The following is an 18,006-nucleotide window of genomic DNA, read 5'->3' as shown; positions in this document are numbered from 1 at the left end:
TGTGTTTGTTGAATTGAGTTAAATGTTTAGTTACTATAAAAAAAATGGAACTTTCATGTCATTAAAGGTAGGATAAGTGATTTCTACTACTACTGTCATTTAGCAGATGCTTTTATCCAAAGCTGAGGGAACTAACACCATTTTGCCCATTTGCAATTAGGATTAAGGGCCTTGCTCAAGGGCCCAAGGTGGTTCTTCTTTGTTGTCATTCCGCCTGCTATCTGAATGAATGAATGAATGAATGAATGAATGAATTGTCTTTATTTCGGTCTTATACAAGTTTTTTTTACAAAATAAAATGAAAAAAAGTAAAATAAACATTGCTTTTGCCAAAAACGGGGAGCCGAAGCTTCTACCCTTTTTATCTTGTGATCAACTTAAATCTGAAACATTAGCATTAATCCATGAACGCACCACGAGATGTGGTAATATCGCGAGAGCTACAGTATGAGGCAGCAGAATCCAACATGGCGAGGTAGTACTTTTGTTTTCAATAAATGCTTTAAAAACAAATATATACTCAGATTAAAATAACGAAAGGGTAGTTTATAGACAGATTATACAGTTACGAACCCAACCTGGAGCAAAGCAAATCTTTAGACCCATTCATAGACGAGTGTTTTGAGAGAATAGTCATGGTGAAGAAGTCTGGTGGCGCAGCTGCTTCCACTCCCAAGCGGTCCCGGCCTGAGGATTCCCCTGGAGCAATCTCTCCCCCAGGAAATACCACCGACGACATTCTGAGGTCTATCGACGCCCGTTTGGCCTCCCATGACGCCCGTTTATCCCTGGTGGAAGTCCTGCACAAGGAATTCCAGTCATTAAGAGAAGCGGTGGAATATGGTAACCAGCAGGTGGACAAATTGATGGCTGAAAACACCAGTCTGAAGGAGTCGGTGAAGTCCATGTCAGAGGGTTTTAGCCGGCTCCAGAATGAGAATAAATCTTTAAAGGAGGCCGTTTTAGACCTTCAATCTCGATCCATGAGGGACAACCTGGTGTTCTCAGGGATCCCGGAGAAACCTGATGAAGATCCTGAACAAACCGTCCAGGATTTCATCCGGGACCACCTAAAACTTCCGGAAGACATGGCGAACTCCATCACGTTTCAACGCGTCCATCGCCTAGGAGGAAGAAGATCGGAAGCCCAGAGACCCAGGCCCATTGTTGCTAAATTCGAACACTATAAACACAAAGAGCAGGTGAGGAGACGGGGGCCACAGCTACGCGGACTGCCGTTCTCCGTAAACGACCAGTTCCCCCGGGAGATCCTGGACCGTCGCCGAGTCCTCTTCCCGGTCCGGAGGAGGTTCATGACGGAGGGAGCTCGTGCTGTCATCACCGTGGACAAGCTGTACGTGAACGGACAACTGTACCGCGACCCGGACATCACCCCCTGGCTCTTCTAAAAAGGATGAGTACAAATTTACTTTCTTCTCCTCTCTTTCTTTCTCACTAAATGGTGATTAGATTAGATATAGCTACATAAACACTTGGTGATTAGATTAGATATAGCTACATAAAAGATTTTCGGTACATATTAATGTATTAATAATTTTTGCTCTGCTAATCTCGGTAAGTTATAGGCTCACACTGGTGATTGCCTCTTTCTTTCTTTTTTTTCTTCTTTTCTCTATTTTTTTATGATTAGAATGATCTCCCTCACTCCCTTTCCCCTTTTTTTTTTCTTTTTTCCCTCTATGTCCCACCCTGCTGCACTTTCTGTTTCGGTTTGGTAAACTGGTACAAATACACATATCACACATTTAGAATAACATGGCACACACATATACAACAGTTTCTCATGCAACATTACCATTTACATATAATGTTACTTTCAATGATTGGATTATGGATAAATTAAAGTTTGTCACCTGGAATGTAAACAGAGCCGGGAACAGATTAAAGAGATTAAAACTTCTTAACCAGATACAAACCCTGCAGGCAGACATTGTCCTACTACAAGGAACACACTTAGTTAAAGCTTCAGCAGATGCATTGGCCACGGCACAATTTCCGCATGTTTTCTCAGCCTGTTACAACTCCAGACAAAGAGGGGTAGCCATTCTTATTCATAAAAGAATAAATTTCACTGTAAAGGACACACACATTGACTCAGAGGGTAGATATTTAATTTTAGTCTTGCAAATTCAAAGCTTGAATTTATGTATTTCTAATGTATATGGTCCAAATGTTGATGACTCCTCGTTTATTCACTCTTTTTTCACCTCACTCTCTGCTCACCTAGACAACACAGTCATCATCGGAGGAGACTTCAACATGGTACTGGACCCTGGAGTGGACAGGCTCAGTAATGCAGGCGGACACAGGAGTTGGCAGTCAGCAAGTATTGTTAAGCAATACATGAATGATCTGGGTCTTTGCGATACATGGAGCTCTTTACACCCAACCCTTAGGAACTACACTTTTTTCTCAGCTGTTCATCACTCATTCTCTAGGTTAGATTATTTTTTAGTCACCAGCTCTCTGATGAGAGATATCTCAGAATCACAAATTCACCCAATCAATATTAGCGATCACGCACCTGTTTCTTTCACTCTGGGGAAGAGGGGGAGCGTATCATCCTCCAAAATTTGGAGATTTAATACATCATTGCTCAAAGACCCCGACTTTACTATTTTTTTAAGAAAGAATGGGATATATTTTTGCAAAATAACGACCAGCCGGAAATATCAGCGAGCGTTCTATGGGAAGCAGGAAAAGCAGTAATGCGAGGCAAAATAATTTCCTTTTCCTCAAATAAGAAAAGGAGAGACAACTTAAAAACAAAATAAGTAGAATGTGAAATGAAAAACGCTAGAGGAGGCCTTCCAGACCTCTGCAGACGAACGTATCCTTAAAGGGGACATATTATGGCATTTAATGTATATTTTAAACAGGCCTTGAATGTCTTAAAAACAATCTAAAGCTCGTTTTTTCTACATAAATCAGAAATTCAGTCTCTGGGCCATGTTTTTATTTTTTCCGCTTCTAAAGCCTTTTTCTGTGGTTCATTTTCAGGGCGGGGGGGGCTATGATAATGAGGCTCTGCGCTGATTGGCTGCTTGAATGACGTGTAGCAGGGGAGGAGACAAAGCGTCGCTCCGGGGAGAATAGCAGCGGCTGCGTAGCAAAGCGTGTCCCCGGTTCTGCGTTAAATCGACACGTACCCTACGCCGTAGGCTCTGCGTTGGTGTAACGCGGAACCATAAATCAGCCTTTAGTCACCTCGTCTTCAAACAGGAAGATTTAATTTAATTCTAAACAGGTACACCACGGTTATTTACTCCAATTCCTCATTATTTCACTTCTTATGTTACAAGACAAATGAATCATGTTAACTGTAAAGAAATCACAACACTGAATTTTCACAAATGGCAACTTTATTGTTAAAATATATAAATAAAATTTATGCACTATTGCTGGCTCAAGGAAGGACCGCGCGTCTTCTGAATGTGAACAGCTCCAAGTGCTTGAAAGATCTGAAACCACAGAAGAAAAAAGGATTACGGTACTAATAGAGCCCCGAGCCCGGATCCCCCGGGTTCGGAGCTCCGGAACCCGGGGCTCCTCCACGGTCCGGTCCGTGAGCAGCCCCCGCAGCTCCATATGCGGCGCCGGGGCTCCGGAGCTAAGCTAAATACTTAGCCCATGCAAAGATCATACAAATAACATAAAAAAAGGAACTTACCGCTGACTCGTGTGCAGTTGCCGGGTCCGTGCTGTGGGAACTGATCCTTATGAGGGTAAATTTCAATGCAAAATCTCATTTCTACTCTCCCTCGCTGTGGAAACATCCAGCGCTTCTGAACAATGGCGGACGCTCGAGCCGACGGAGAGAGCTGGTTGTGGGCGTGGTTTCAGCAGCGGAGGCCGAACCTCTGCGCCTCGGGTGACGTCACCCTAGGCGCAGATTTTAATCAGCTCAAAAAAAATCACGTGACACTGGGGGATACTGTAAGGCGGGGGACACAGACCTTGCAGAAATTCATGGTATTTTGTCTCCCCTGTGCTGGCACGGTGAGCGGAGACCACTTTATATATGTTAAAACAAGAAAAAACGTGTTTTTCATAATATGTCCCCTTTAACAGAATAAGGAAAACTAAAATAGAATTAAATAAAATAATTGACGCAAAAACGCAGTTTCTAGTACAAAGGCTTCGCCTGGAAAACTTTGCACATGCTAACAGATCGGGAAAATATTTAGCCAATCAATTAAAAATAAATAAAGAAAAAACAAAACAAAAACAGCGAATCTTTCATTGACTGGATAAAAATATTATACAGCTCTCCCAAGGCACGTGTAAGGACAAATGATCAAATCTCTACAAGTTTTAACTTGCAAAGAGGCACTAGACAGGGTTGCCCTCTCTCTCCCTCATTATTTGCAATATTTATTGAACCTTTAGCAGCAGCTATTAGACAAAATCAAAATATTAAAAGGTATACAATGCAAAATATTAGAGCACAAAATAAGTCTTTATGCGGATGACGTACTCCTCTTCCTCCAGAACTCACGATCTTCACTATCAAAGACAATTGCACTTATAGAGGGATTTTCATCTCTGTCTGACTATTCTATTAATTGGTCTAAATCCACTGTTTTGTGTGTTAACTGCAATTTTAGGAATATAACCAATACTCAATTACAATCAGGGAACATTAGATATTTAGGCATAAACATCTCCCCTAGGCTGTCAGAGTTAATAAAATTAAATTATGTTCAGCTTATAAAGAAAATAGAAGATGATCTTTCCAGATGGAGCTCTCTCCCCATTTCACTCATGGGTAGAATTGCCACCATTAAAATGATGGTTTTACCAAAAGTAAATTATTTTTTCTCAATGATACCATTCAAACCCCCTCTTTCCTGGTTTAAATCATTGGACTCATATGTATCAAAATTTCTGTGGAAAAATAAAACAACACGTATTAGTTTAAAGACATTGCAAAAACCCAAAGAATATGGAGGTTTAGAGTTACCTAATTTTCAGTATTACTTCATAGCCAATAAATTACAGTATATTGTAAAATGGTCAAAAGATCATCCTTTAGATAGTCAATGGCTGGACTCAGAGCAAGTGTTTTGCAACGAAATAGAAATCTCAGAGTTACCATTTATTAGTCAAAGCATCAAACATCATCAATGTTTCAAAAGCATCAATATTAGCACAACTTTATCAGCTTGGTGTGAATTTCTTAAAGTAGCTAAAATTTCACTTTTCCCATGTGACCGTACACCCATATGGAACAACCCAGACATCCTGAAAAATGATAAAAAGATGGTAAACTTTGTTCAATGGAGAGATCAAGGAATACGGTATTTACAGCAAGCAATTGTAGGAGGACAGTTTGTACCTTTCAATACACTTAGGGCCTGATTTACTAAAGGTTTGCGTGTGTAAAAACGTGTGCAAACTTGACAGCACCCGCAAACCAATGTGCCAGCTGATCTACTAACGGCGTGCAAAGACGACTGCGTCTCTGAAATCCGCAGAATAGCGCACGCAATCCATTTAGTACTTTTGCCCTGATGAATAATCAATATGGGGCGTAACCGCCAGAGAGCGCTAAATCCTGGGAGGGGAAAATGCAAATAGGTTAATTTACCACACGCAATGAGATTTACCAAGCCTGAAAGTAGTTGCGCGTATTGTGATTGCGTCTGTATTTATTATGTTCGAAAGGAAGGTACTAATCTGCTGCTGCTGTTATTGTGGCAAGGAGGCGACATCCAAAATCAAAGAATACGCAGAGAGAGAGTCTTTATTCTGCTGCATGCTATTTTAAAAATGGTTGCACAAGTTTTATTAAAGGCAACTTTTTCTTTAGTTCTTCGCCTTATATCTTGCCACCTTCTCTTATTGCGCCCCCCTCCACTCGCCCACAAGCAGGCCAAGCCTTTGTGCCAAAACTTTGTATTTTATTGATTACTTATCTTATTGAACGTGAAATCATCCTTCGTAAATTACATTTAATTAAAACTCGTGCTTATTAATCACAAAACACAGGTTAAACATCATGACCAAATCCGCTCCGACCCGCTGTGTCTGTGATCAGCGCAGAAACTGCAGCTTCGCCTGAATTATGGTTCTGCGTTAAATCGACGGCGTAGGGTCGCGGTGCGGTGTGCGTCGCCGCGTAGCCTACGCTTTCGGTTCTGCGTTAGTGTAACGCGGAACCATAAATCAGCCTTTAGTGTGTGCTCTGTGCGCTGTTCTGAACACTTCTCTTCTCTTCTTTCGGTCATATGATGGTCCCGTCTGTCACACATTTACTGTCAGTGTTTGCTATATAATATATAATATTTGCAATATACTGTGGACATCTGAATAAAAACTTAACTCATAAATAGATTGAATCAAAGCGCTCTCCAGCTCTGTGTCTGATTGTCTTTTTCTCCTCAGATCATGCCGAGCACCGCGGGGTCACGTAAACCCGACCAATTAAATATTAAAATCAAATTCAGTCCTGTGGCCGTTTTTCGATTTAGTATTTTTGATCTGTGCCTAAAATTGAAATATGAAAAACCAGCCGGGGGCGCCCGTGGAGGTACGGTGGGGCCCTGGCCCGGCTCGGAGGGCCGGCCCCCGTCTACTGGATGGCCGGTGGGGGAACGTGGGTGTCTTACCAGGGCCGGCTCTGCTGGTCCTGTCTCCTGGCTTCGGCCTCTGCTCGCCCTCCTTCCCCCCCTACACGATTCATACGCACATAGGCGAAGGGGCAGGGGGTCCGGGTCGTGGGGAGCATTGTCCCGCGTGGCCCGGCACTCCCCGCCTCACGGTTTTAACAGCAATGTAGACACTGCACATTCAACACTTAATTAACACTTAATGGCCTCGCAGGCGGTGGGTTGCCTCCCTCCTACCTCTCCCCTCTGTGGGGTTGCTGGTGGCCTGGGTTCCGGGTTCTTCCTTGTCGGCCTCTGGTCTCGCGGGTGGCGGGGTTGCTCCCCCCTCCCCCACTATAGATTAATTTGTCTATTGTTCATTTGTTTATTGTTCACCTTTAATACCATAGAGAGCGAAACTACTGGAGTCAAATTCCTTGTTGGACAATGTTCGAACCTGGCCAATAAAGCTGATTCTGATTCTGATACACTTCAGGTGGAGCTTTGTTTGGTTTATTACACACACACACACACACACACACACACACACACACACACACACACACACACACACACACACATACACAGACACACACACACACACACACACACACACACACACACACACACACACACACACACACACACACACACACACACACACACACACACACACAAGCCACTCAGTCACATACATATACACACACATACACAGCCACACAAACATATACATACACACACACACACATAGCCACAAAGACATGTACACACACACGCACGCACACACACCTACACACACACACACATGATCATATACATACACACATACACACACATAGACATACACACTGGCTTGTTCACCTCCATGCTTGCTCTGTAGTTTTTGGGGTTAGGTAGCGGTAGCGGTAGCTTAGCTCAGACTGCGATCAGATCTCAAGATTTGGGTTGATTGCTGTTCGTGTTTTGGTAGGCTCCGTGCCGGTTTCGTGTTTTGTGTGTGGTTTTTTTGTTGCAGATTTCCAGTGCTTGACGTGTGTCTCCATATGTTCCTGCTTCCTGGATTGGCAGTGGATGTCGTCACCACCCCCCCCCCACCCCCCAAAAAAAAAAAAAAAAAAAATAATCATCACTGGGTTTGTATGTGTATATTTATGTATGTGTATGCACATATATATGTATATATATTAAATATAGTAATGATGCACAATGATGCCTTTGGTTTCTACCGTCATGGTATCAATCATTAATATGTGTGCGGACAAGGGAAAAAAAAATAAAAAATACAAAAAAAAACTTTATTTATATAACAAAATTCAATACAAATATGTTGTGATATGTGATGACATTATTAAGAGTATGACATGAATCTGGATTCATTTCACCACCTCACAGCCTGCCTCGCCAGTTCCCTGTGTCTTTTTTTTTTTAAACTTTATTTTTCCATTTTTCAATTGGTAACAAAATCAACAGACAGATACAACAAAAACAACAAAAACAAAAACGGGTGGGGGGGGGGGGGGGTCACTACTGTCTTACATATTGACACCATTTTGCCCATCTTACAACATATAGCTCTGTTTTGAGTCGTAAACTGTAGGTAATCTGTTCCATTAATCGTATTTCCTCAACAATATCACGCCATTGTCTCAGGTCAGGTGGGTCCATTTTCAGCCAATTTCTCGTAATGGCTTTCTTAGCCGCAAGAAATAGAATCTTAACGATGTATATGTCTTCTTTGCTTATTACATCCCCTGGTATCAGTCCAAGGTACATAACTCGTGGATCCTTAGGGATCTTATATCCCAAAGTTTTCTCCATGGCTGTTAGGATCCCATCCCAAAATGCTTGCATTTTTATACATGCCCAGAAAATGTGAGAGTGGTTGGCACTCAATTGCCCACACTGTCTCCAACAATATTGTCGTTCACCCAATTGTTTATTTTTAATTGTTGGAGTAATAAAAAATCGAATTAAATTTTTCCAACCAAATTCCCTCCATCCTTTGGAGCTTGTTGACGTGTGTTGGGTCTTATTCATGGAGTGCCAATCATCCTCTGACAACTCAATGTTTAATTCCTTTTCCCATTTTGCCTTTACATACATTGTATTTCTCCCCTGTTGCTTCATTAAACCTCTATACAGTTTGGAAACAATTCTTGAAGGAGTTTGCTTATAAGCTCCTGTCAACACCTCAATCACATCATTCCCTTCCAATGAAATTTCTGTCTTAATTTCTGTGTCATAGAAGTGTCTTAATTGCAGATATCTGTATAAATCACGATCTTCTAATCCATATTCATCTTTAAGTTGTCTAAATGATTTAAAGTGTTGTTTTTCTGTAAGTGTAAACATAGCTGTTATCCCCTTATCTCTCCACTTTTCAAAGGTCCTATCTGAAATTCCTGGACTGAATCTAGATGTGTATGAAGGCCAAATCAACCGCTTACTCTCTCCAGTCAGCTTGTATTTCTTGATCACAACATACCATGTTTCAAATGTTTCTCTCATAATTGTATTTTCGTCCTTAAAATCCATATGTTCTTTTCCACCTAATCTAGACTGTGGGGGGACCCGGCTCATATTCTTTTCGATGTCCTTCCATCTGGCTTGATAACTCGGGGAGCACCAATATACTATGTATCGTAGCTGTGCAGCGTAATAGTATTCTCTAAGACTTGGCAACGCCAATCCTCCACTTTCTTTGTCCAGTTGAAGGGTTTTAAATCTTATCCTGGGTCTGCCTCCTGCCCATATGAATCTTGATATCAGCCTGTCCCATGCTGAAAATTGTGAATCTGGTATTTTAACTGGGAGTGATAGGAAGAGATATAGCAACCTAGGCAAGAGATTCATCTTGATCACATCAATTCGTGAACTGAAGTCTAATACTAATGTTGACCACTTTGCTACATCTCTTTGTATTTTATCATTTATATGATTATAGTTTAGCTCTTAAATTTTGTCAAATTCCTTGGTTATTTGAACTCCTAGATATTTTATTGACTTAGTGTTCCAATTTAAGTTATATTGCTTCTTGATTTCATTACTTGGTTTATAATTAAATGTCAATACCTGAGTTTTTGATATATTCAATTTGTAGCCTGACATCAATCCGTATTCTTCCATAGTCTTTACTAATTTGATAAACGTCTTATTTGGGTCCAGAAGGAAGGTAATTATGTCATCGGCAAACAAGCCTATCCTGTGTTCTTCTTTTGCCATCGTGATTCCCGTCAATTCTTCATCTTGTCTTATTATTTGAGCGAGCGGCTCTAAGAAAATCGCAAAGAGGGCGGGGCTAGCACAACAACCTTGGCGAGTCCCTCTGTACAATTTAAAGGCGTCCGTCAGATGTCCATTTATCTTAATTCTAGCTGATGGGTCAGTATACAATGCCTTTATGCATTTAATGAATTTATCATTGAATCCCATTCTCTCTAATACTTTATACAGGAAGGCCCAGCTGACCCTATCAAAAGCTTTTTCTGCATCAAAGCTGATCAGAGCAGCGCTTATATTGTGTTTATTTATATGTTCTGTGATATGGAGGGTTCGTCTGATATTGTCCTGCGTTTGTCGTCCTTTTATAAAGCCTGTCTGATCTTCATGTATCAAGTCAGGCAGGTAGCGTTCCAGTCGTTTTGTAATGATAGATGTAAATATTTTATAATCCACGTTCAAAACTGATATTGGGCGATATGACTCACAGTACTCTTTATTTTTCCCTTCTTTAGGGATAACCGATATCAACGCATCCCTCCAGGATGGGGGAGTTATAGCTTTTTCAAGCGTCCAGTTAAAAGACTCCAATAGTACCGGGGCGATCTCTTCTTTAAATATTTTGTACCATTCATTTGGGTAACCGTCGCTCCCGGGACTCTTATTAGACTTCAGTTTACCTATGGCTTTATCCAATTCATCTCTTGTAATAGGGGCGGTCAAATATGTATTTTGCTCTGTGCCTAGTGATGGGAGATCCAGTGACGACAGGAAATGTTCTATTTCGTCAACATCAACCCCCTCAGGTTGTGTATATAGGGTCTCATAGTAGTTTTTAAAAATCCTATAAATTTCTTCTGGCTCATATTTTATTGTGTTTGTTAAAGGATCTTTGATCTTATTTATTGAGTTTTTTATTTGTTGCGTGCGAAGACGCCTTGCTAATATTCGTGTTGCCCGTGGGCCTGATTCATAAAAGGTTTGCTTTGAGAATCTCAGTTTCTTTTCTAGTTCCTCATTCATTAGATTTTCTATTTGTTTCCTCACGTCTTTGATCTGAGTCCCTATTAAATCTTTGTTGTCACTTTTAGGTTGAGTTTTTTCCAATTTTTCCAATTCCATCTCTAATTGGTCATATTTCAGTGTCCTCGCCTTCCTCATATATGCTGTTCTTGATATTAGCTTACCTCTCATAACTGCTTTGACTGTATCCCACACAGTAGTTGGATTGACCTGACCATCATTATTGTCATTTATACATTCTTTAATTTCAAATTTAATTTCCTTCACTGTGGATTTTTTATTTAAAATTCCAGTATTCAATCTCCATATTGTACTCCTTGGCTTCTTATTTAAGCATATTTTCAGATAGACAATATTATGGTCCGATAGATCTGCTGTTCCAATTGTGCATTCATGAGCCCTGTGCCTATCTATGGTATTCATCAAAAAAAAATCCAATCTAGAATGTACTTTGTGTGTAGCCGAGTAGTGTGTGAATTCCTTATCCCTCGCATGGATACTTCTCCAGACATCAAACAGGCCTGCCTCTTTTATCAGGATATTCAGGTCTTTTGATTTTGGGGATCTGTGTCTGTTTGTGCTTGTTGTGTCCAAATGGTAGTTCAAAATTGTATTCCAATCCCCCGAACAGACAAGGATGCCCTCACTTTCAGAAATAATCAAGTCAAATAATTTTTTGAAAAAAGTTCTGTCACTCTCCGGAGGAACATAGACATTCACAAAGGTGACCAAAACATTATCCACCCTGCCTTTGATTATTACATATCTACCGGCATCATCTCTTTTTTCTTTAATTAGTTCAAAGTTTACTGAATTAGCTATCATCGTCACCACCCCTCTTTTCCTGCTATTTTTACATGAACTAAAATATGAATTTGAGTACCCAAAATTTTTTAACTTCTCGTGTTCCTGTTTTGACATATGTGTCTCTTGCAAGAGAACCACTTGGGTCTTATCCTTCCGAATTTTAGCGAGCAGCCTGCTCCTCTTAACCGGGTTGCTCAAGCCATTCACATTTAGCGAAGCTATTTTTAAATTATGTGACATTATTTATTTAAACATGGAAACAAAAAAATGACATTGCAATAGTGTTGCCCCCACCCAAGGGAAAAAGAAAGAATAAAACCAAACAACACAAACTGAACATAAAAAATAACTGACCTCCAAACTGGGAGGGGATAACTCCTCACCGAGACCCCGTTGGTGGGTCGAGGGAAAGTCCAATCACTAAGAAAGGGCCCTATAAATAGGGTGGCTGAGCCGTCGCCTGAGACTAGCCCCACCATCCTAAAGTCCAACTAACATGAGGTTGTCTCTCCCAGACAACTTGAAAATATATACAAAGCCAAATTTTACTCCACTTAAGTCCTTGTATTCCAGCTTCATAGTAGCAATAATCACACCAGCTTAGAGTGTTGTGTTTTTTTTTTTTTTTTTTCTTCTTTCCTCTTTTTTTTTCCCCCTTTTTTTTTTTTGTTTTTTTTTTTTTCTAAATATCCATATCACCTCTTTGAATCACTTCTCGCCGGCACGTCCACTTTGAAAACCCTGAAGTTTATTCCTCGCTCTCTGGGTGACGTCAGCCTCCGCCCCGCGAGGTCCCGTCACCGTCTGCCAGGATCCCAGCAGCTCTCCCAAGCGCGCTCCCCAGTCAGTCTCACCTGCGGGCGGGGCCGCCTCCTCCTCCACCGTGATTCCCCGTCTCATCAGCTCCGCTCTCGCCTTCGCAGCGCTGCTGTAGAATCGAGCTCCTGTCTCCCAGTGGATCCGCATGTTTACAAAAGGGGTTTGGAAGCGGACTCCCTTCATTTTCAGAGCTTTTTTAATAGCATTATACCCCTTGCGCTTCTTAACAACTTCTGCCGTGTAGTCGTGATCAAAATAGAGGGTCTTGTTATTCAGCTGGATTTTTCCCGCCTTGGTTTTCTTCCATGCCTCTTTTAAAACCCGTTCTTTGATCGCAAATTCCTGAAAGTTGATAATGATTGCTCTCGGGGGTTTATCCGGAGCGGGTCTCTGAGGTCCGGTTCGATGGGCGCGCTGTATTTTTAGCTCCGTGTGTTCCGGGACCGGCAGCTTGGAGCGTATGAGAGCCTCGACAAACTCCGGCACCGAGTCCTCTCCCTCCTCTCCTTCCGCCACTCCGAAGATACGGATGTTATTACGTCTGGATCTTGACTCGAGGTCGTTCAGTCTATATTGCAGGGTTCTTTGCTGTTTAAGGCAGGTATCGAGAGCCTCGGTCGCATCAGTCGCCCATCTCTCGACTGTCTCCATCCTGGACTCAGCTTCTTCCACCCGGTCCGTTAGACTGTGAACTTCTGCTCCGAGTCGATCAAGCTTACCGTTGATTTCTTGTCCAAGCTGCGTGATTTCTTGCCTCAAGGTATTGTTGTCACCTTTTAAGTCAGTTTTTAAGTCGTTAATTGCCTTAATTATGTCCGCGGGCGCCATGTTTGTTTCTAGTTCTTCGTTGCTGTTGACTCTGGTCGCCGTCGTGTTTTCCTGTTTCGTAGACTCCTTTCCTTCAGTTTTTTGGCTTCTAAGTGTTCTTCCCCCATCCATCTATTCTTATTATCGAATGATACTGAATTTTGAGTTAGTTTATGGGTTTGTTGTGATATGTCTGGGAGAGCGATCTCGTCGTGCGTCTGGTCACTCCATCAGCCAAACCCCAATCCAGTTCCCCGTGTCTTACGTAAATTCTTACGGGAGGGTCAGGGTTGCCGTAAAGATAAGCAGATTTTTCGGTTAGTTTGTTCTTTTTAGATCCGAGGCTTTGCGTAGATGGCGGCTTCCGCATTTTCAGGCTCTTTTTCTGCGCAAGCAAGCTTTATAGATGAGGCCCCAGGTTCCTAGTGGTCAGTGTGGTTTTCTGTTTCAGAATTTGAGCTCCAGTTTTAATCACGTGACCAACTGTTGAGTGGATCAATGTTCTGGAACCTTTGAACACAGAAGCTGTAAAGATAAAATAATGAGTGATGTGAAAAAAACTGTTTAACGCTGGAGTAGTCTTGTAAAGTGAGATAAGGCGCTCACACACACACACACACACACACACACACACACACACACACACACACACACACACACACACACACACACACACACACACACACACACACACACACACACACACACACACACACACTGGAGTTTGCACTCCAACTTCACCAGGAAACCGTCAGTCCTCATTGCTGATTGACAATGCCCTCAGACATCTGAAGTCAAAGTAACTGACAGTCTGAACCGTCAGCGTCACCCAGAGAGAACATGGCCTCCAGGTCGGAGGAAAACCTCTTGTGTTCCGTTTGCCAGGACATTTTCAAAGACCCGGTCCTCCTGTCGTGCAGCCACAGCTTCTGCCGGGCCTGCCTTCAGTCGAGGTGGGCGCAGCAGGAAACACGACCGTGTCCGTGCTGCAAGAGGAAGTCATCGTGGAGCAAGCCTCCTCGCAACCTGGCGCTAAAGAACCTGTGCGAGGCCTTTCTGAGGGACGAGGAGCGGTGGGCAGCAGCCGGGCCCGAGCACATGTGCAGCCTGCATGGCAAGAAGCTCCAGCTCTTCTGTCTGGACCACCAGGAGCCGGTCTGCTTGGTCTGCCGGGACTCCAGGACTCACAGAGACCACCAGTTCATCCCCATCGATGAGGCGGCCCAGGAACTCCGCCAGGAGCTGCAGAGAGACCTGACACCCCTCCGGGAGAAGCTGACGCTCTTCCAGCAGGTGAGGGAGGACTGCCACCACACGGCAGGATACCTCCAGGTCCAGGCCTCGGACACCGAGAACAAGATCCGGCAGCAATTTCAGAAGCTTCACCAGTTCTTGGAAGAGGAAGAAAAGGCCAGGGTGGAGGCGCTGAGGGAGGAGAAGGAGCAGAAGAGTCAGGCGATGAAGGAGAAGGTGGAGGCTCTGACACAGGACATGGACATTCTTTCAAACATGATCAGAGCGACGGAGACAGAGCTGAGAGCCGGAGACGTCTCGCTGCTGCTCAACCACAAGGTGGCAACCGGGAGGGTCAGGCAGGGCCCGGTTCTGCAGCGGGTTCCAGGGGCTTTGATAGATGTGGCCAAACATCTGGGCAACCTGACCTTCAACATCTGGAAGAAGATGAAGGACAGAGTGCGCTACAGTTCCATGATCCTGGATCCAAACACCGCCGACCCAGAGCTCGTCGTGTTTGACGACCTGCTGATCTTCACATCCGCGGGGTTGCAAAAGCTGCCGAGCAACCTGGAGAGGACCAGGTTACCCGGCATCGTCCTGAGCTCCGAGGGGGTGAAGTCAGGGACTCACGAGTGGGCCGTGTATGTTGGACGCAACGCTGACTGGGAGGTGGGAATGCTGGAAGCTGATGGTGGCGACACAGCAGAGCCGCGGCGGTGGAGGATTTCACTCAAGGACGGTAGATACAAGGCGTTGGCTGGATCGGGCTCGGAGCAAGACCTGCAGGCGGGGGCGCCCCAGAGGATCTTGGTTTATCTGGACTTTGACAAGGGAAAGCTGTGGTTCCGGGATATTTTAAGAAAGACAGCCATCCACACCTTCACGCACACGTTCACGGGCACGCTGTTTCCTTACATGTACACCCAGAGTTCAGGCCCACTGGAGATCCTGCCATTAAAGTTTTCCGTGACGACACCGAGTTGGGAAGATTAGGAGGTGGGACCAGACCCTGAACCCCAAGACGAGTCAACATCGTCGTATCATCGTCTGCCTCGTTTGCATTTCACATTCTTGTCTGACTTGTGGACTTGTGGACTCTGACCGGGACTCGTTCAGCTCCAGCGTGTCTCAGCGTTTCAGTTCCAGATTAAAATGTTGGCTGATCTGTGAATGTGAATCCAGGAAAGATGCTTCTGGATTATGATCTAACAGTAACTCATGTTGATTGATAAATTTGATTGGTCATGTGACTGGTGACGGGACCGTTGTCTCAGACAATCTTGTAAATACTGATGACTGATGTGTGATAAACAAGCAAAGCCACTCTATGTAGAAATACCACGTCTGGCCTCATGGGGGCAGCGCTCACAAGACGAAGTTGTGTTACAAGAAGTTTCCTTGTTTCCACATTTTCTTGTTTCCTCATTTTCTTGTTTTCTTTGGAAGTGAGAGAAAGAACAGGTCAGGGAGGACGGACGGGACACGCCCGCTTGGCTGACCCGGCTGGTTGCCATGGAAACACTCATAACTATCAGAGCTACCCTGGGACAAAGGTTGGGTTGCAGTCGGGTCCGCCTCCCGGCGGCTGATTGGCTGGAAGTGTCCTGAGATGATCGGGTGATTGATCCCCACTCACCAGTAGATCTAGATCTCCCCCACCTGGTCAGATGTGGTACTGCTACGAGAAGAGTCTTAAAAGCTGCCGGTAAAACTTGGTGGTTGAGGGAAATGAAATAAAAGTATTTCATTCTTTTATTTTGGACTTGGATATTTAAAGGACTTGTCAAAGTCCTTTAAATATAAAAGATGTATGCTCTTTTAAAACTGCCTTAATAATGTAATTTACCTTTTTTGTGAGATGAAATTCACTTTGACTTTGGAACACAGGGACTTATAAATACACACAGATAAATATATATTTGGTATTTGGAGCTAATTAATTTTGGAGTGATTTATAAAGGTTGTGGATGAAATAAAATAAATGGAAACATCTTGATCAGGAGTATGTGGATTATCTTCAACTATCCAGATAACAACAACAACAACTGATTACTGACTTCACATGTGTTAATAGCTCAATTGTAACTGACAATTTCTTTAAACAATTATTCTTCATTTGAGCATCATTATTTTGTTTGTATCAATCCACCTGTTTCATTTATCAAAGTCTACAGGTCACCCAAGCCTCCTTCCTGTTTTATTCAGGAGTTTTTTTGGAACGCAGGGACTTATACATACACACACGTAAATATAAATTTGGAGCTAATTAATTTTGGAGCGATTTATATAGGTTGTGGATGAAATACAATAAATTGAAACATCTTGATCAGGAGTATGTTGATTATCTTCAACTATCCAGATAACAATAATAACTGATGTATTATTTCACACGTGTTGATCTTAATATTTCCCAGATTGGCTGAGAGCTGTGATTGGACCTCGACACGGGTCCAGACTGTTATTGTGGTCCAGACTGAAGCCGAAACATGAACAGATCTAAAAACGGTCGAGGCTCCGGTGCTGCCATCGTTTCAGCTGATTTTCCAAACGTTACCAGCAAACATTAACACAGACATGCGGCCACGTCTGAGGACGAGCTTTTACCTTGCGTTTGGCCCTCAACTTCCCTTTGATATGATTTGAAGATTTTATTTCAAACATGCATGATAAAAAAGCATACAAAAAAGTGAAAGAACAGAATACAAATATATGTATATGTACAGCACTTCATATAATAATAGTTCACGGATCCACCAACATGCTCGAAACCGAGTAGGAATTATCGAGTCCTACCCTTGAATCTTACATACATTCTTACATCTAACATTCTAACATATAACAAGACGAGTTTCAATAACTGTTCAATACAGTGATATAATACTCAATTATATGTATATATAAATATAGTCAAAATCAAACAAATCAAGGCAAAAAAAAGAAAGCAAAACAAACGCCCAGCATTAAGTTGTGATACTATGTATGTGTGTACTCATAGAAGTAATTATAATGCATAGTATTACATTATCATTACTTACTATACTATTATTATATATATTATATATTATACTATTACTTACTATAATACTACAATATAATAGAGAACAATAGACAGCAATGGTATAACAATATACTTGAATAACTATATAAGAGTAGATATGCTATACATACATTGGTTCATATATTTACCTCCAATTATATACATAAAAATTACTATAAATCTATATATCGACATATAACTATAAATCAGTATATATTAATAGAGATATAGATATATAAATATTGTACGTATAATATAACCCAATATATCCATGTACATGCCTACATATAACATATCTATATCCATAATATACATCTATATATCTACATATATTAAGTGTTCATATCGACTTGCAGAAGATGCCGTCCCCCCCGCCCCCCCCTCCGATCCCCCTCATATGTATGTTTAAAAAAAAAAAGCTTATTGTTGATATTCTCTGAGTAAAAT

At 42.3% G+C, this 18,006-nt stretch overlaps 1 protein-coding gene across 1 annotated transcript; it reads left to right on the top strand.

Annotated features, from left to right (window-relative positions):
* Positions 1-14,013: 14,013 nt before the first annotated feature.
* LOC133449217 (E3 ubiquitin-protein ligase TRIM35-like) lies at positions 14,014-16,572 on the top strand. Its single transcript, XM_061728350.1, has one exon. It carries the CDS (start codon positions 14,127-14,129, stop codon positions 15,513-15,515), a length of 1,389 nt encoding a protein of 462 aa, XP_061584334.1. The 5' UTR covers positions 14,014-14,126; the 3' UTR covers positions 15,516-16,572.
* The last annotated feature ends 1,434 nt before the right edge of the window (positions 16,573-18,006 follow it).

The sequence above is a fragment of the Cololabis saira genome, chromosome 8 (assembly GCF_033807715.1).
Source record: "Cololabis saira isolate AMF1-May2022 chromosome 8, fColSai1.1, whole genome shotgun sequence".
NCBI classification, from domain to species: domain Eukaryota; kingdom Metazoa; phylum Chordata; class Actinopteri; order Beloniformes; family Belonidae; genus Cololabis; species Cololabis saira.
The sequence above is the reverse complement of the archived record's forward strand: the minus strand, read 5'-3'. Positions and strand labels throughout refer to the sequence as shown.

What these genes read in the sequence shown, in the direction of transcription:
- LOC133449217 (XM_061728350.1), top strand. Translation starts at nt 14,127, where the DNA reads ATGGCCTCCAGGTCGGAGGAAAACCTCTTGTGTTCCGTTTGCCAGGAC.